General features: G+C 39.9%; 1 protein-coding gene across 1 annotated transcript; it reads left to right on the forward strand.

Annotated features, from left to right (window-relative positions):
• Nucleotides 1-433: 433 nt before the first annotated feature.
• On the forward strand, nucleotides 434-18,859 carry LOC134195946 (ubiquitin-like modifier-activating enzyme 1). Its single transcript, XM_062665035.1, has 17 exons — nucleotides 434-735; nucleotides 1,934-2,186; nucleotides 4,446-4,514; nucleotides 4,577-4,659; nucleotides 4,716-4,894; nucleotides 4,971-5,019; nucleotides 5,076-5,222; nucleotides 7,176-7,250; nucleotides 7,302-7,365; nucleotides 7,627-7,752; nucleotides 10,106-10,191; nucleotides 10,249-10,341; nucleotides 10,396-10,482; nucleotides 12,094-12,198; nucleotides 13,025-13,123; nucleotides 13,201-13,301; nucleotides 18,609-18,859. The coding sequence occupies exons 2-17, from the start codon at nucleotides 1,982-1,984 to the stop codon at nucleotides 18,745-18,747; spliced, it is 1,707 nt and encodes a 568-aa protein (XP_062521019.1). The 5' UTR covers nucleotides 434-735; nucleotides 1,934-1,981; the 3' UTR covers nucleotides 18,748-18,859.
• The last annotated feature ends 650 nt before the right edge of the window (nucleotides 18,860-19,509 follow it).

Below are 19,509 nucleotides of genomic sequence, written 5' to 3' on the forward strand. Positions count from 1 at the left end.
AAATTACATACCAGTGAAGTTGGTTTGAGAGGTCTTTTAAACATCCCAAGCTTACGATCAGTAGAAAAGTTTACCAAGTCACAACACTTACAAAAGTCGTTTCCTTTCCTTCTACATAAAATCTGCAGAATTTGTCATTGGACGCTCGTATGCAATATGGTGCAAGCGGGACAAATCTGACTGGATAGAAACTGACTTGTTTTCATAGATATCATAGATATCATAGAAGAAATGGTAACGTTAGAAATAGTATATGTAGTGATTAGATAGTATCTAGTGGTTCATTGTTAGTTTCTGCGCCACATCTGTATGCGATGGCAGGGGCCACAGACATGCCCATGCATTTATGGGAGAATAAGACACTGTCTGTCTGTTTGTCTATATAGGTTTTAGCTGTTTACTTGTCTGTTTGTTGTTTGTCTGTATGCCAGTTTTCTGTTTATTTGTCCTGGACATTGATTATGGAGTCTACATTGCAACATATCAATAAGCTCATGGCTTGTTTCCCTTTTGTGGTCTGTTTCAAGTAACTTGATGCATGTTTGGTATTTGTAGGCTGTCAGTGGCAAGTTTAGTCCAATCAAGCAGCACTTCTATTTTGATGCTCTGGAGTGTTACCCAGATGTCAAAACTCCAGATTCACAAAGTCATCCTCAGAACAGTCGTTATGATGGGCAAACTGTTCTCTTCGGACTTGATTTTCAAAAGAAACTTGGTGACGTCAAAGCATTTGTGGTAAGTTATGATCAATAGAATATATGTAAGACTTAATAATGTATTCAGAAGTTTAATATATGGTAGTTATTGCTTAGGATTGTGTCATTATGTAGAAATCTTGAGAATATGACGATGGTATTTGCAATTTAGAATTGGATTTGTTAAAGTGTTGGATGGTTTGTTTCCTGCAAACAGGCAGTAGCAAATGTAGCTCATACAGATGCTGTGTAGTGTGGAACAGCCATTTTCTTACTTTTTAGCTTAAATTGTTTCTATCTGGTTGATGGGTGTTGTTGGTTTTTATTTTGACATTACCATTATTACTAACTGTTGAAGTTTTAAGGTATAGTAAGGCGCTGTGGTATTCAGAAATGACAGTAGGCATTGTGGTCAAACAGCCCCCAGGCAGCAATATGAAAAATGGGATTTTTATGGAAGAATATCTGTTCTCATTAAGCATCTGGGCAGTTCGTAGGAAACTCTGGAAATTGGCAGATTGACTTGAGTACCACAGAGTAGGCAAGTGTGAGGCCCATCCTGCAATGTCCTGCATATTAAGGCTGGTTCACGATATTGATGCTGATGCTGACGCTGGAATAGGATTCATTCTATTCCAGAGTCAGCGTCAGCTTCAATTTGTGACCCTGGCTTTAGTATTTATAAACTTATGAATGCGATCAGACCTGACAGCCCTCCTACACTTCTTGTCAGGCATTTCTTAGTGGTTTCTTCTTTAATCCACAGTGTAAGACCGCTGTCTGGTTGTCAAACCTGTACGTACACTGTAGTATAGTAACGCACGTTACTAATACAGCCTTGGAATATCGAACAACTTTGGGCGCTGACATCGAATCTTGCATCACAATTTAGATTCTCATGAGCGGCCCATGGGTTGTAAATGAGAACAGTTTCCAAAAGATTGCCCAATGGACAGTCTTTTGGCTGGTCGCTGTTTCGGGAATTCCCAGTAATTGTTTTGTGTAATTGTCTGGAAATTACAAAGTGTAATATGAATCACCCATAAGCTCATGTGTACTGTACTTAAACACATCAGTGCAAAGAAGTTTTACAGTGCTTTACAGTTACGAGCTGTGTAATATAATGTACTTGATACAGTCAGAACGATTGGTAGCATTTGTATTGTTTTGATGTGTTTCAGCATCTCAATTTTCAGGTCACAGTTTGTTGCAAATGATTATTGTACAATGATTTGTAGGTTGGAGCTGGTGCTATTGGTTGTGAACTGCTGAAGAACTTGGCATTAATGGGTATTGGAAGTGGTTCTGAGGGTCAAGTGACTGTCACTGATATGGACATTATTGAAAAGTCTAACCTGAACAGGCAATTTTTGTTTCGCCCATGGGATGTTCAGAAGCCAAAGTCATCAGTTGCAGCGAAGGCAGCCAAGGCAATCAATCCATCTTTCAACGTTGTTTGCCATGAGAATAGAGTTGGTCCTGAGACAGAAAGTAAGTGCGATAATCTTGTAGCTTAACGAATGGCTGTGTAGACAATAAATGCAAGGGTGTATTTTTGCTATTGTAATTAAAAGTGCAGGGTTATGGTCAGACATGCGCACTTGAGCCGATGTCAAATTAGATAACTTTTGTGTTGTTGCTATTGTATGTAACATATGTTCAAGTGTCCTGGCAAGAAAATCAGTTTTGATCGCCAGTAAGCACTTCAAATGCTGTTCATATGTTGCGCATATGCAAAAGTCAGTAGATGAAATTACTGCAAAACTGGCTATTTAGGTTTTGATTTGATGGGCGCGGCAGCAGTGAAGCTTTAATTAAACAATACAAATTTTTGGTGCTTACTGTGAACTGAGTGCGCATGGTTACTCTGAGAGAAAGATGTGACTACAGCAGATGCAACATATTGGAATGTGACGTGTGCTTTCTGGTCACGTGCAGAGCGTAAGGAACTGTGATATGGCTTGAAATGCGAGGGTGCTTGTCGAATTTACTGAAACTACCATATAGCAACCTCAGTTTGAGGTTTTAGAAGAAGAATTCAAAGTACATCTAAAGCGTAGAATTTAGTGACCAGACACGGTCTAATGCAACCTCATACTGCATTGTCTTGATTGTTCCAATTCTGGCTATAGAGAGACTTCAGTCAGCTTTGCCTTCAATGCAAATTAGAATGTATAAGTCCTCGCGGGTACTGAGTGTTTGAAAAAGTGCAGCCTTTGTAAAGGGATCCAGATGCAGTGAGCATGTCTGACCATGACCCTGCACCTTCAAAGAATTGTATAGTTGGCCAAGCAACCAGAATACTGCTTATACTTTGCTAGTAATTGGAATCTGTGGCTAACTGCAGGCTTTTTAGCGTACATGTGCAATCTTGCCAGTTATTGTCATGGCAACCGTTTAAACTTTTAGTGCTTCGGCTGTCAGCTGGAAGTTAAAGACTTTGAGTGATCTACACAATGTAGGACCACTAGAGAAGACTTTCAGATGTACGTTATTGTACTTGATCATTTTCAAGTGTAATGCAATGGCTTATCAGGACTTCCTCGAGACTCAAGATGAACTTGAGAGCAGAGGCAATTATTGTACTGCGTTGAAATTTTAGGGAGCTTTAGTGCATTTAATTAATTAATTAAGGCGTACCTTCTTACCAGTATACACTTGCTTTGAAGTTATGTAGAGCCAGTAGAAAGCAGCAGACTTTTAAGCTATTTTAATATTTTTATGACTTTTAAAATTTCTATTGATTTGGTAGAGGTCCTCGAAGTCTCTATGTAGTGGGACAAGAATCTAATTGTGCCTGGTACTACTGTAGTTTAGCAGTCCTTGCTGTCACAGAGCACACTGTGTAGTCTTGATGATTTCTGGGCATTCTATGTAACAACACAGCCAATGTTAATGAAGTAGCAGAACTGAAAAACTCAACTAACATGATGTGGTTGGAATATCATGGCAACCTAGACGTTATCTTGATGACAAACTTGGTACCCATGTGTAAAGCAGTATGCGTGGTTTGGTATAGGCATCCTCTATTGGGAGTCCAGTTCTTTCTTATGAATGGGCTTTGCTGCATTCTGTATGTAAGCAGGTCAAAGCAATGTTGTACTTAACAGGAGTTTATTATATGTTTTTCTGCATGAAACAAAGATTGTTTGCAGTACTCCTGACATTTGGTTGGTTTTCCACATGTGCATTGGAAACACATCGTGTGTTGAGTGTGAGTGGAGGAGGTGAGATGGAAATAAATCATCAGTACACAAGAGGGGAGTTATGTATTGAAATTGATAGTAGATATTACGTGTGAAAGTGCAACAACAACACATGGCAGTTAATTTGCAAATTGCAGTGTTGTTAAGATTGTGTGTATCTTATCATGATGACATCAAGTTGAATCAAATTTATTATCAATTTTGAATGGAATATTGCTTGGCGGATTGATGACTTGACTTAGCATGTACATTGTTTTTTGAACATCATAGGTTTGTTGTGCACTTAGGGAAGCATGTTGTTGTGTTCTAGTTTGAGCAGATCACTGAATTGCCAAAATGATAGGACAAAAAATGTCGAAATGTCAGACAAATGACAAAATGACAAAATAGGTGCAGCATGGATTGCTCTATCTCATCAATGGAAACTTTTATTGGTGTATGTAATATGTTATATGTCTAACATAAGTTGTCATGTAAATATTGCATATGTAACATGGAAGGGTTACATGTAGGAGTAATGTATTTAATGTCCGTATGTTACTAGATGTTTATGATGATGCTTTCTTTGAGTCTCTGACTTGTGTTTTCAATGCTCTGGACAATGTTGAAGCCAGTAAATGACTTCATTTTTGACTACTATATTCAATGAATTACTGATGTTCATTGTATCTTCAGGAACGTATATGGATCGTCGGTGTGTGTATTACAGGAAACCTTTACTAGAGTCTGGCACTTTAGGCACTAAAGGAAATGTACAAGTGAGTTCTTTCAATAGACCTATCTTGACCATATGTCATTTCCTCTTTTTATGTAGGTAGTTCTACCAGACATAACGGAGTCGTATTCATCTAGTCAGGATCCACCTGAGAAAGCTATTCCAATTTGCACTCTCAAGAATTTCCCAAATGCTATTGAGCACACGCTTCAATGGGCTAGAGACTCTTTTGAAGGCCTCTTTTGTCAGCCTGCTCAGAATGCCAACCAGTTTCTAACGTATGCGCATTGAATAGTGGTCATGTTCTCTGGTGGCAGTATATAACAATTGATACGTTGTGATTTTAATTTGCAGTGATTTGAAATTTGTAGAGAGAACATTAAAGCAGCAAGGAGCACAGCCAGTCTGTTTACAGGTGTTCTTATTTTGATGTCATTTTGTTAATTGGTGTTTGAATAGATCGAGACATTGTTGATTGTGAAAAAAGCTTTAGTTGCTGAACGACCTAAAACTTTTGAGGATTGTGTGGCATGGGCCAGAAGAGAATTTCAGGATCAGTTCCATAATCAAATTTCGCAACTGCTCTTCAACTTTCCGGCTGACTCAGTAAGCATTTATATATACTGTAGAATCAGATGTGTTTTACTTAGGCAAGCTTGCTTTGCTTTGATTTTTCCTGTAGCTTTAAAACTACACTTGCATGTGACATTTGATTAATGTGTAGATTAAATATCAGTAGTTATACTGTGTTTATATTCAGTGAATATTCTTGTTTTGCTGAGACCCTTATGTGGTAATATTACGGTTTATACAACAAACCATTAGTCAGATGACCCATTGAGTTGAAGAATTATTATTATACTTGGCACAGGCGATTTGTGTTGTAATACTTAGTGACTTAGTCACTAAGTCAGGTGCAGCACAGATTGGCAGGAGTAGTTTCACGTGTCTAAAAGGGAAGTCCAACAAAAAATGAACTTAACTTGTATGAGTAGATCTTACAAAGACAAATCGATAGGTCTAAGTTACTTCGTTATCTTCGCTTTCGTAAACGAGAACAAGTGGTGTTTCTGTGATGTGCAACGCCCATGTGCTCGTTCTCTCCTTCCTGGTCAATTAATCTCAACTCACTGCGAACGAATCAATGCGTTTACAGACGACTGCTATGGATACATTGAGAATGCTGAATGTGATTGCGAAGATATTATGAAGATCTGCTTTCTTGCCGTCAGTGATTCCTCTCTAGAGTAAAATGGTGTCGATAGAGCTGTTTTTCTTTCAGACTGTCAAGCAGAATTCCCCATTACTACAGCGTAGCTAGATGCTACAGAGGACGTTCCTATTTTCACATCCGGTCTGCTCACATTCTTTTGCCGCTGATTTGTAGAAGGTTACAATCCCGTATGTGAAAATAGGATCGTCCTCTGTTCCGCACGCTAGACAGCGCGCTGAAGGTTTCTCTTTGGATATTAAAAGAACAAGGATATACAAATACTCATGCAAGAAAATTGCATTCTCTAGCTAAGCCGTAGTAATGGAAAATTCTGCTTGAAAGTCTGATGGGAAAACTGCTCTACTGACACCATTTTACTTTAGAGAAGAGCCACTGACGGCAAGAAGGCAGATCTTCATAATACCTTTGCATTCACATTTGCCATTCTCGATGTGTCTGTAGCAGTCGTCCATAAATACATTGATTTGTTTGCAGTGGGCAGAGCTTAAAATTGACCAGGAAGCAGAGAGCGGGCACGTGGGCATCGCACATCACAGAAACATCTCTCGTCCTCGTTTATGAAAGCAGAGATAACAAAGTAACTTAAACTGATTGATTTGTCTTTGTAAGACCTACTCGTACAAATTAAGTCCATTTTTGTTGGACTTTCCCTGTGAAGTTTACAGCATGCTGAGATGTCACAAAGTCTAATTTCATTGCAACATGGCATATAAAAGTCTTGGGAATAGTGTTTGCTGTGGGACTAACTGAACATGTGATATATATTACCTGATCTATGCAGACATCTGGATTAGTGATAACTTGTCATGTCAACAAGATGGGTGGCAGGATCATGTCTATCTTTTTAGCTGTTACTATTACATTAGTGAATGACAGGTTTGAGGTTTAGTTCTGGATAACAGTTTGCTTTATATAATGAATGGTTATGTAATTGTGTGTGTGTGTGTGTGTGTGTGTGTGTGTGTGTGTGTGTGTGTGTGTGTGTGGTGTGTGTGTGTGTGTGTGTGTGTGTGTGTGTGTGTGTGTGTGTGTGTGTGTGTGTACTGCAAATCCAGAAATTTTTGTACTCATGAAATTTAATTATTTTCGTACAGATACCTGGTTGTACATGAATACTAAAATTTATAGATAGATGCACTTGAATTCAGCTACAGTATAGCACCGATGTCTTGTACTAAAATAACATGTGTATGAACTACTTCACGGGCAGAAGTACTAAAATTTCTGGATTTACAGTAGCTAATTACGTTGTGTTGAGGCGTTGTAAAGTTTCAAAAATGAGATTTATACGTATACTTTGGTGATGGTTGTCTTTGTTAATGTAGTTGACATCGTCTGGTCAACCATTTTGGTCTGGTCCAAAGAGATGTCCAAAGCCTGTTGAATTCTCTGTAAACGAGGTGGTGTGTTTTCATTCTAGGTGTTGTTAGATTTTAACGATATTTTTGTAGTCAATGCACATGGATTATATTGTAGCTGCAGCAAACTTGAAAGCAGCGTGTTACAAGGTCACAGGCAAGTTATGGTGTGTGTGTGTGTGTGTGTGTGTGTGTGTGTTTGTGTGCATGTACGTGCATGTGTGTGTTTGTGCGTGTGCGTGTGCGTGTGTGTGTGTGTGTGTGTGTGTGTGTGTGTGTGTGTGTGGTTATGCACGTGTGTTCTGTTGTACTCGTATGTATGATAGTACGCAAGAATTTGTTTGCATGTAAAAGAGAGGTATGCTTGTATATGATGGTGCTGGTTGTTCTGTTGAGTGATGTCATGTCATTACTTTAGGAACAAGAGACGTAGAAACAATCAAGAAAATTGTGGAAGCAGTAAAAGTGGCCAAATTTGTTCCAAAGTCTGGTGTAAGAATAGCTACTACAGATGCAGAGGCTGAAGCATTGGGATCACAAAGTGGTGAGAGTGGGAGGGTAAAGCATATTTTTAGTTTTGTAAATTAGATCATAAGCTAGCAGTAAGGCATTAGAAGTGGAATTCTGCTGTAGTTTATAGACTAAGTAGAATAAATACATCCAGTTTGATGTCATTCCATGTAACTGCAAGATTTATTTACTGTATTATGTCATGAAATTCTAAGTTCTTGTTTTTGTTCATTTCATTATCTGTATTCGGATAATGGTTGGTTTGTCTATACTAAAGTGGATATATTGTAACTCAGCAGAACATAATCGGTGTTGTATCGGAGTCATTTCTTTTCTGCGTTTGCTAGCAGTTGTAGCCCAACTAGTGCTTGTCCATTTTGTTTCATCAGGGTATTAAAAATATTATTGTCTGTTAGTTTTGCTTTACACTTGAAGTTTTTCTACATACATATGTAAACAGAATGTATTTTTGCTAGTTGGGTAGCTGTTTTGTAATCTTGAACTTTACACGCACTGAGTGACACCTACAGTCTTTGTAGAGGTACAGACAAATTTGGAATTTTTCATCGTTGCACTGATGTGTGTAGAGTAGTCTTTTCAGGCTTTCTGGATATTATGATCAGTTACCACTTTTTGCAGGTCACTTCGTTGCACTCAGTTTGCTTCAAGTGTTCGTATGCATGTGAATGCTCTGAGATCTGACATTTGGTCTATTTGAATTTAGGGGATATCACTACAGAAGGACTCACTTTGGTCATATCTGACATAGATGCTATAGTCACATTTATTATTGTGACATTGCATTAGGTGAATTGCTGTGTTGAATGAAGGCATTGGGAGTGCTGATGACGTGGTGCACAGTCAACGTGGCATTCAATGTTCAGTAGGACAAGCACACAGGACATCTCAAATACTGTATGCTTCTACTGTGCATACACACGAGAACATAACTCAAGAATAAAGCTTTATCTTGTAAATTTGTGGATGGCAATATCACTTCTAAGTCCTATTTCTTACTCAATGAAGCCCATTTTGTCATTAATATCCATCGCGCCTACAACAGTAATGCATGCACACTGATACATCACCCATAACTCAAGAACAAAGCTTTATCTTGCAAATCCATGAGACTCAATATATGACAGTGTACTATCTATGACAGTATTAGGACACTGCAGAAGTCCTTTTTGTTATTAAAATTTAATGTGCAAGTACATGTACATACAGCCAATAACACACACACACACACACACACACACACACACACACACACACACACACACACACACACACACACACACACACACGGAGTGAGTGGTCAACACGACTAAGCTCAGGAACGGCTCTGCCTGTGTTTCCAACCAATGCTTGCTGTGATGTCCACAGCGTCCACAAACATCAGAAGTGAAGTTGCCACTCTTAGAGTATACAACAGTCGTCCGTTCCTGCCTTTTTTGTTGGAGTACTTTCAAATGTTGGTCTTTAAAGAGTTCTGAGGACTTTTTGCAATAAGATCTCCACAGAGATCTGTCTGATGCATAGCATTCCCATTTGGATACATCACTATTACAAGATTTCAAAATTGGATTTTAATGTGTCTTTAAGGCTCATTTTCTGATCCTTTATTCAAACAAGATGGCCACACCATCGAAGTTGAGCTTGAAGTAGCAAAGCCTCATTTCCAAGCATGTTGCATTTCTTCAAAACCCCTGTATTGGGTACCATGTCGTGCCATTTGACATTGGTGATTCTGCGAAGACATCACATGTGAAATTGGTTGAGTTGTCTAATGTGTCGTTTATATAGTGTCTAAGTTGTGATCACAGCCATAGAGTAGTCTGGTGATTACAACTGCTTTATAGACTTTGACCTTAGTGGCTGTGGCAATGTCATGTTCATTCTAAAGGTGTCCAGTGAGATTGGCAAAGGCATTGAAATTTTATTATCAGCAACAAGGTTTGAGACAAAGTACTTCCTAAATAAGAAACTTGTCAACTGATTTCAGTGGGGTGTTGTACACTTTTACAACACACACACACACACACACACACACACACACACACACACACACACACACACACACACACACACACACACACACACACCACACAGACACACGCACGAGCAGACTACTGTATACCTTCACTGTGCATTCTTAATTAATAAGAAGTATTCTTGTAGTGACAGCCAGAATGTCTTGAGAGGACAGTGCATGCTTTGCATTATACATATGTATGGACTGGTTTCTCTGCCATCACATGTAGTTTTGTTCATTCCTTATATTAAGGTAGTTTGAAGTGCAGTTAGTTGGCATGTTGTCTTAACTCTATTTTAACTGCAGTGCTAAACTGTCTTTATCAACATTTTTTAGTGTATCTTGTTATTAGACGTTGATGTTTCTGACCTAAAGAAGTCTCTTCCTGATCCTAAGAGCTTTGGAACATTTAAGATGACAGCAGTAGAGTTTGAGAAGGTAAACGTGTGATTTGTTATTTGTATGGGTTAGAAGCTAGTGCTTTTATGGTGCTAGGATGATGACACTAATTTCCACATGGACTACATTGTAGCTGCTTCTAATCTTAGAGCAACCAACTATGGGATTGCAACTGCAGATAGGCACAAGGTGCAATGAGTGCCCATGAAAGTTGATGTATTTGTCAAGCATGTTGCTTTACAGAGTAAGCTGGTTGCTGGCAAGATTATTCCAGCTATTGCCACTACAACATCTGTTGTAGTTGGTTTAGTTTGCTTGGAATTTTATAAGGTGAGTTACGTGCTACTGATGTGGACATTCAAAATACTGTAATGCAGCAGTCCATGGGCTCGCATGAGTGGTAATGCTGTTAAAAGGAGTGGTGTGTGTGTGAGTGTGTGTGTGTGTGTGTGTGTGTGTGTGTGTGTGTGTGTGTGTGTGTGTGTGTGTGTGTGGTGCTATAGCTTAATGGTTAGAGACATTTGGAGAATGATAGCATCCGGGACCTTGTAGGGTTGCAGGGTTGCAGGTTCAAGTCACGGTGATGGCGAGCTATGGCATAATTTCCTTAAGCAAGAAACTTACACACACTTGCTTCTCTCGACTCAGGAGTATAGATGAGTACCTGGTTATTGACTGGGCTGGACATGACCACAGGCTTGGCAGTAACGTCATGCAGCAGATGGGTACTTGTGGGCCTTGGTGTCCAGTCCTGGAGCTGCGCCATTGTCAGTGCCCCTGGATGACTCCGGCCAAGCTCCAGGTGGACTGTAGTGCTGGCCTTAAGCCTCCACGTAGCACATGGAGGCCTTATCTCTAGAGGCAGGGGGAGCTATTTCCGCTACTGACCTTAAGGGTGACGTCATTCACAAATGATGTGGAGGGCTTGACATTTGTTCACATTTTGTGTGTATGCGTGCATGCATGCGTCTGTAGCTCAATCGTTAGAGAGTTACATTTGAAGAGTGGAAACATTCGGGACCTCAGGTCACAAGTTCAAGTCTGGGATGAGCACAGGTGTAAAAGTCCCTTTGGCAAGAATCTCTCTCTTAAAACGCAGTAGTATAATTGAGTATTGTAAAATGACTGAATTAGCATCTGTCTGTATTAGGGCTTTGGGGCCATAGATCAATTATAAAACAAGTTACAATTGATAATTATGTATAAGTGCCTCTGCTCGAATGTGCACTTTTATCTGTGTGTCTGTGTGTTCTCACATTACAGTTACACATATGAAGTTGATGTTGAAGTCAACACTAGCTAGTAACTCTAACACCTATTCAGGAATCCTGTCATGTGGTCACAGTGATATCTGGGTGGTTATACATTGTTCAGGAAGAAGGGTAAAAAAGAGATATTACACGTTCAAGCTTCCTACATCAACAAAGCTTATGGCTTATTTACATGATAAGAACCTCTACTCAAATAGCCGCCAGGGGCACTTAATCAGACACAAAATAGCCTATAGTTTTTAAATTTTATATGTGCCCCTGGCATAAATTCTGTCATTTTTTACAGTACCTGGTCTTTGACTGGGGACCATAGTGGCCACTGACTGTGACTTAATAATCAGCTGCTGAGGACTTTGTAGGACTTCAGGACAGTTGGTGTCATAAGTCGGTGCTCCTGTGAGTATCTGACCTGGCTCTGGGAGATTGCTAGCGCATGCCCAAACTTGTCTTGAATAGTGCACAGGAGCCCAGCAGTAGGGCCGGGTGTGACCTGAAAAGGCAGCTCCTGATGTTTACAGGGTTTTAACCTGTGTGTGTGTGTGTGTGTGTGTGTGTGTGTGTGTGTGTGTGTGCGCGCGCGTGCGCACGTGCGTGCATGCGTACGTGCGTGCATGCATGTGTGTGGCAAGTTTTTCTTGTTGCATTTGCACTATTTTGTTGTTGTTTATAGATTATAAATGGTTGTTGTGGTATTGAGTCTTACAAGAATGGATTTATTAACCTTGCTCTTCCATTCTTTGGCTTCTCAGAGCCGATAGCAGCACCAAAGCAGAAGGTACTGTTGGTAATGTACTTGTAATTCTTGCTACTAAACTGAACAATATTGTGTGACTTTTTGTTTTCAATCAGTTAAGATAACTAATGGAAATGAAAATTTACTAGTTTTGTGAAACAGCTGTTATACTTTTGTATACAGTGTTGATCTGTTCACATGTGACAAGTTTATGGACAGAATGTAATTGTATGTACAGTAATTATTAGTGCTAAGCTATTTAGGAACTGAATGCTGATGCAGACATTGATTTTAATATAGTGCTGTACAGCTAATCTTCAATTTATTATATAAGCAAGGTTCTGTGTAAGATTGTTGTTGTTGTTGTTGTTGTTGTTGTTGTTGTCATCTTGAAGGGGACTCAACGTGTCTGTTAAATGTACTATAAACAGGTGACAATGACAGTTAACTAGAGGCTAAATACATTTCTTTGTGCAGTACCTTTGACAGTATTGTGTTCGTATCTATTCTGGCTCCAACAATGTTGTCAAGTATGATAAACTACTTTGAAAAGTGACCATGAACTTAGTTAAGTGCTTGTGGATACAGAGAAGATGTATGAAACACAAGTCTTCATGAATGTTGTCCATGATGTGCTATCTGAAACTTTTAAGTACAGTACAAACATATTACAACATATACCAACATGACAACTTGGAGTGCTTGGAATCAAATCTTGTCACTGTAATTAATTACGATGCATTAACTTTGAAAAAGCTTGACACTACCATTTTTTGAAATGTGTATTATTACGGAGTATTCGCATAAACCACTGCATTTATGTATCTGTGATCTGTTAGCTTGTCATAATAACACAGATTTTTTCTAGTACATGGACAAGGAATTTACTCTTTGGGACAGATTTGAAATTGAAGCTATGAGAGATGGACAAGAGATGACCGTGAAAGGTTTACTAGACTACTTTCAGGTTAAACTTTTTTCCTACACAAAGTTGTCTAATTGGCGAGAAGCTGTAAACTTTGCATACTTGTATTTATGTTATAGAAAGAGCACAAGTTGGAAGTGACGATGCTATCACAGGGTGTCACACTTCTCTTCTCATTCTTTATGCCCGCAGACAAGAAAGAAGCACGTCTAGCAATGCCGTGAGAAATATTTGTGATGTGACTTGGTTTGTTCTTTGTTGTCTTGCTGTCATCTCTCTCAGAATCTCTTCTTACGAGGCAACTAGGTTACTCTGACAAGGAGAGAATCTGAGAGTGATTTGATGTGGAGTTAAGATTGAGGGCACATTATTGTGCGATTCAAATTGCTTGATGCTGTGTATTTTTAATATTACCATTTGTGATTTTGCTTAAGTTAGTTACTGAAGTCAAGTCCTGTAACTACAGCAGATTTTGCAAAGTTGGGGTGTTTTTATGTTATCATTATTAAGGGGTCATTTAGAATTGTCAACATTTTTCTCAAGCATACACAGCATATGCTGGGAGAAAGGTAGTTGTTGTACGCTTTTAGGGCGAGATATATGTAATGTCAATGTAGATTTTGGTCTTTAGTTCAGAAGTAGATAGAAAGTGATACTGTAGTCAGGATTTCATATTTACACCAAAGCTTATTGTACCTGTAACACGCTAGGTGTCCATCACACCTGTCTGAAGTGTGCATGGCATGGGACAGTAGGTACTCGGCGTACTGAGTCAGTGACAGACCTGGTATATTAGAAATAGCATCATATGACTAACATATTGTGTATGCTTTGGGGAGGGAGGGATATGCAGAAAAGTGTATGCTGTGTAATGCTTGAGGAAATGTTGTCAATTGTGGATGACCCCTAACATAATACTAATGAAGGAAATGTTGTAGTAATGGCATGTTACAGTTTGGAGTTGGAATCTCAAGAGCATTCATTTGTTTCTGTGATAGGTAACAAACTCGTGCATTACATAATTTAACAGATACATGTTGCTTAGAAACAAAGGACGAAATAACAAATACAAAACTTGATTTAGTATAAGTTAATACAAGGGCAACGCAGCGTATTATAAGTGCGTGATGAATTGGAAAGTACAAAGAGCAGCACTACAATTAAACTATGATCAAATAAACTGTCACTTTTGCTAGACTCTAAAGCGCTTAATTAAGTTTGTAAATATACTAAGAGCGTGTTCACACCGGTCCTAATCACGATTAGTGTAACGCCATTCTAATGCCATTCTAACACTGTAAAGAGTAGTATTACAACCGCATTGGTGGTGTTAGGGGTTGCACGTGAGGTAGTATACAAGAAGAGCATGCCGCCGATGTTTCTGATGTGGTGTTTGTATGTTCAAACATACAAACGCAGCGACAACATGGCGATGTATACGGAAGCGCAGGCAGATGTCTACTACGTGCTTGCCTACATGTAACAACTTCCTGCTGTTCTTGAAGGAGCTGCCAGAGAAAGCAAACTAAATTTTCCCTCTTCAAAAGCTAAAGTGATGGATTGGTCAAAACAATTCACGCGAATTCTTGCCGGATATGACGGATGAAAACTATCGAGGCTAATTACACTTACATGCCCACATGACTTACTAATCATAGGTAGTGGTGTGAACGCACTTGCGTTAATGTTGGCCTAATCATAGTTAGCCTAATCATAGTTACAGTTCAGATGTCGGTGTGAACACTCTCTAAATCTTCCAAAATGCCTAGCACTACAGTAGAACCTCGCTAATTTAAATGAATAGAGAATGACATTACAGTGCTAAATCCTCAGTCGGTGTATGTAATCGCATATCTCATCACGTGATAATGGTTTGCATACTGAGGTTTTAGCCCAACCCACTTGTTTCAGCTAAGGTTTTCAATGCTTTTGTTTAAAGCGTCTCCAGACTTATGTACTTACAGGTCAGTCACTTCATCCGACAAACAGATGCGCTGTCATGGACAATGCATGTTCCCCATTGCAAATCTTGTGGAGTGCCAAATTTCTGTTGAAGACAACACTAAAATGACTAAGACGACCCTTATGTATTGCAAAGGACTAAACACCATGTACAGGATGGACGCCCGATGGCCGAATTCTCGTTAGCTGCTACCAAGCAAAAGAGGTGGAGCCCTAGGCTATGATGACATCACGTTCGTCTATTGGTTGGTAATGACACCACTTCTTGTTTATTGGTCGGAATAGCTTCATTTGCATCTGCACTAATCAAGTATGAATACGGTTGCACGTCGGACGATTACTATACCCTTAGCCCAGCTATCTGGGACATGGGTAATTATCTTTGGCACTCTGTCTCGTGTGCCCAGATCATAATAGGTGGCTTGATCCGGGTTGCTGCAGCATTGAAGTGGTTATCTACTGGGTAGTAGTCCTAACAAGTGTGTGTCTCTGGCAATTTTGAATTCTGACTGTCACAGTATTTAATAGTATGTAGTTGTTGCAACTGTGTTGTTTACCAATAACATTACATATAGAGACAATAATAATAAAAATGCACCAGTATGTTAGTCTTCGAAGTGAGATCTGGACTACCAAGGCTACACGTTTTATATACGGCTCTGTATTTTTGTAGTCCGAACCACTTCACTAATCCAAACAGGGCTTGGCATGAGGTAGTCTCGCGTGGCCAGACCTTTGGTGTTCGCGGGGCGGATAGAGAGAGGGTCTGGTCACTATCGTCAAGTTTTTGTGTATGATGTCGTAATGTTGGCATGCGCAATCACCTTTCAGGTTGGGTGTAAGAGGTGTGACCTTGTATTGAATTATGACGACTGCCTGTAGCTGCCTAGTAGGTGGCCATACTTACGCAAACACTAGCTGAAACTTATGGCGGTTATTGGAGAATGTAGCATGAAACGTAGTAGTTTAATTGTAGTTTGTGTGTCAACACAACGATGTTAGTCTTTCTCTTGACACTTCAAGGCTGTGCATGAAGGGAGAAGGAACAGCACTCTTCAAAGGTCGTACAGTACCAGCATCCATCTGTTGTCGTCTTTTTAAGCTGTCCTCTTACTTGAATCCTCCCTTATTGTCTTCAGCTTTTCTAACTTTCTTATACAGGTCAGTAGAGCCATGAGTTTGAATGCAGGTCGGTGTTCTTTGATGATGACGATTGAAGTTTACCGATGAACTCTTTTGAAACCGATAGCATGCAAGTTTCATGACGCTCTACAGAGCACACAGTCTGTTCATGGCGTGTATCTTCTGCTAACTACTTCCTCACAAGGCCTGGCATTTGACCTTCTAACAAATTCTTTGTTTCAAACTTCAATTGACTGATGTGCTTGCAAATCGTCAGACTTCCCGATTTTTGGCTGTAGCTGCTTACTTTTCTACCAGCCAAGGTAATTAGTGATGGTGTCATGTCACATAACATTCCTTTTGTCACGTAGACGCAGTGATAGTGACCAGACCTTTTGTCGTCTTATCCACGCTGTGTACGCCATAGGTCTGGCCACACGAGATTAGGCATGGGGCTGTTTGGATTAGCGACATTTTACTGTACTATCAACAGCTAACACAAAGTTGTTCGCAGTAGCATGGACATCTATGCCGTCAATAAGTTCATTGTGAACGTGAAGCATGAGACAGTTATTCAGTCTTTTCTGTGTCGTGCTGCTCTGTTAGAAAGTCTTCAAGCGATGTAATAAAGAAATATTTCTTTGACGTTGCTAAAGATATCAGCAGGCAGAGTTAGGTACAGCCTCAGCAGTTTGTGCACTTTTGACAGCAATTCTTTATATAGTAGTGTAGTTCAGTGCCACACAAGTAGTATGTATGCTCAGCTGGTCACCTTTGTGAGCAGATGCTATTTGTATAGTGTCAAATAGATGCCTCAGTGGCACTCCCAAATGTTTCACCGCAACATCATCCTAAGGACCTTGTAGCACGAGGAACAAATCTCTTTACGTTCTTTCTAGTATATATCCTCGTTGCAGGCCCGGATCCAGGAAATTTTGAAGAGGGGTTAATCTGCTAGCAGCCATAAAGTGTTAACTAATCTTCTCTTTTCCAGTGAAATTATTCGTTGCTCAAAGTTGACTACTAATCAGCCGAGCTGACAATAGTATACACGTATATGAAATAATTCAATCACTCGTAGAAAAAGATTTACAAATCAACAGCATTGATTGGGCCGGTACTTACGGAAATGGTCCACGTACTGTTAGTGTGCATAGGGTTGAGATAGTCAGTCTAGAATGTTCAAAGTGGCAGCAAGGTACAGCAGCCATCACATACAATTTTCTTGCTATATGTCTGGGTGCGAGATTACGCACTCGCTTTCTTTTATGAGTCGTGACCATGCCTATTGGAAAAGAGGGGTTGTAACTTCCTGCCCCCATCTGGATTTGGACCTGCCATTGGCTTCTTTTAACAAAAGTGATTCCAAATTTAATACCAGCTTTATCCCTTCTTGTGGTTATACTTGTCGTCCAGCTCCTGAATTAAATGAAGTCACATTTATAGAATTGCCAGAAATATGACTTGGAGTTAATGCTAACGTTACTGCTGACCTAGCTTCTCTTCCATTACTTTAAGTTGAGGGGGCTCAGACCCCCGAGCTCCCAGATTTGCCACCCCTGTAACATGGTTTTGTTTGTGCATAAGTCAATGAGTTCTGTAAAAGTTTTGCCAATGTATAATTTGTTGGTTAAAAAGTGGACAGTTACAGAACGCTTAGCCACGATGTTTATTATGGCTAGCGTAGTGATCTAAAAGAAATGCATAAGGCCAGACCAACTACATTTTCGGACTTGAGTGGGATGTGGAAACAGTTTGTGGACAACATGCACTGTTAACTCTGCAGAGTCGTCAATAGCACATACTTGTAGGATATCAAGTCATTTACAATCATGCATAAGATCATTGCACATGTCCACTTCAAATTTTTACGGTATTTTTGGGGAGAGCACGGTATTTTATTTTGGTCAAGGTTAAAAACTGGACTGGCGACTCCAAGCATCAAGAAATATACTGTAGAACGAGAAATTTTGGCGACAAAAAATTGCGAAATCTTCCAAGATGACTATTTAAATGTTAACGAGTTATTTTTTGTGATTTGCAAAGTTGGTGAATGTCTGACGTCACTTCATCTGCTACATGTGATGTGTGTCTGGCGTTACGAGGCTAGTAGTGTACGTGAAAACGGATACTGTACAACCGGGAGCATGGAGTCATTGGAGACTTACAAAGTTCCAAGCTGCGTTTGAGGCCATCACGTTTATGGTGACAAGAGCAGTCCGTTTAAGTCTTTGCGTTGAAACTACCTGTATATAGTGCCATTTTGTTATTCAGCTGTGTGCATGTGCAATGAAGCTAAACTAAAATAATATTGACGCTTTCTATTTTGGTGATTTCAAATTGCCTAAATAAAACTGTCGCCAAAACTTCTCCTTTTACGGTAATTGGTCTGACCTAATAGACAGATGTTGGTTGTAATAGCTGTTTTGTTTGTGGTTGTTAGGGTGACCCAAGCTGTTGAAACTGTCTCAAAACGAAAAATTCCTTCACACGTCAAGGCACTGGTTCTCGAATTGTGCTGCAATGACCCAGATGGCGAGGATGTTGAAGTTCCATTTGTTAAGTACATCTTTAAACATTAGCTATCACTTACAACATGCGTAAAGTGACAAAGGACTGTGTTCATGGCTTTGCAATGAGTTTGTTGTGTATTTTGTGTTGCTGTGGTTTGCAATGGTCTCGCCATGACTTTTAGCTGTGTCAGTGTGCTTATATGCATTAACACGTGTGTGCAAATGGTGATACATGTACACATGTCTTCAAGACTCTCGCTGAAGACCTTCCAAGGGAAATGACCAGCAGGACCTTCAAGCTCCGCCAATTTGTAGGAGATGCGAACAAACTAGCAGAGGAGAAGCAGTTGGAAGTCAATAATTAATTATTGTGATTCTATATCCAAATGTTCACACATAAACCACTTATTGACTCCACCAATAGCAACATATGTAGGTACATGGTACATGCGGGTATGAAGGCTTTCAAGGCTTCTTGTTCATTGCAGGAGAAACTATAGGGTAGTACAGAGGGTAGCTTCGACCTCCAGACTCTTGTAGCGCCAATTACAGGGCTAGCGCTGTGTAGATGTTTGGTTGACTAGGACGGGTCGGTGTTTGTATCCGAATTGCACTTCTATGACACCAAAGACTGACATCATCACGTGAATAGCGAGCAATGATGAAACTACGCACTTGGATTTTGACTAGCCGCGTCCCCAGACTCACGTGAGCCTGGCAGTGTCCGGTGTAGCAGCGGATTAGGTCCGGCCGTCAAATAGGTCCGCTTGTTAACGCACTTGTACCGGAAGACATTCTGCGCTAGCGCACCGCGTCTACCTCGGATCATTT

This window comes from Corticium candelabrum, chromosome 20 (genome assembly GCF_963422355.1).
Source record: "Corticium candelabrum chromosome 20, ooCorCand1.1, whole genome shotgun sequence".
Taxonomy (NCBI): domain Eukaryota; kingdom Metazoa; phylum Porifera; class Homoscleromorpha; order Homosclerophorida; family Plakinidae; genus Corticium; species Corticium candelabrum.

Coding starts and splice junctions, on each gene's coding strand:
- LOC134195946 (XM_062665035.1), top strand. CDS start 1,982: ATGGGTATTGGAAGTGGTTCTGAGGGTCAAGTGACTGTCACTGATATG. Junction 7,251..7,301: donor TTGAATTCTCTGTAAACGAG/GTGGTGTGTTTT, acceptor ATATTTTTGTAG/TCAATGCACATGGATTATAT. Junction 10,483..12,093: donor TTTGCTTGGAATTTTATAAG/GTGAGTTACGTG, acceptor TGTTGTTTATAG/ATTATAAATGGTTGTTGTGG.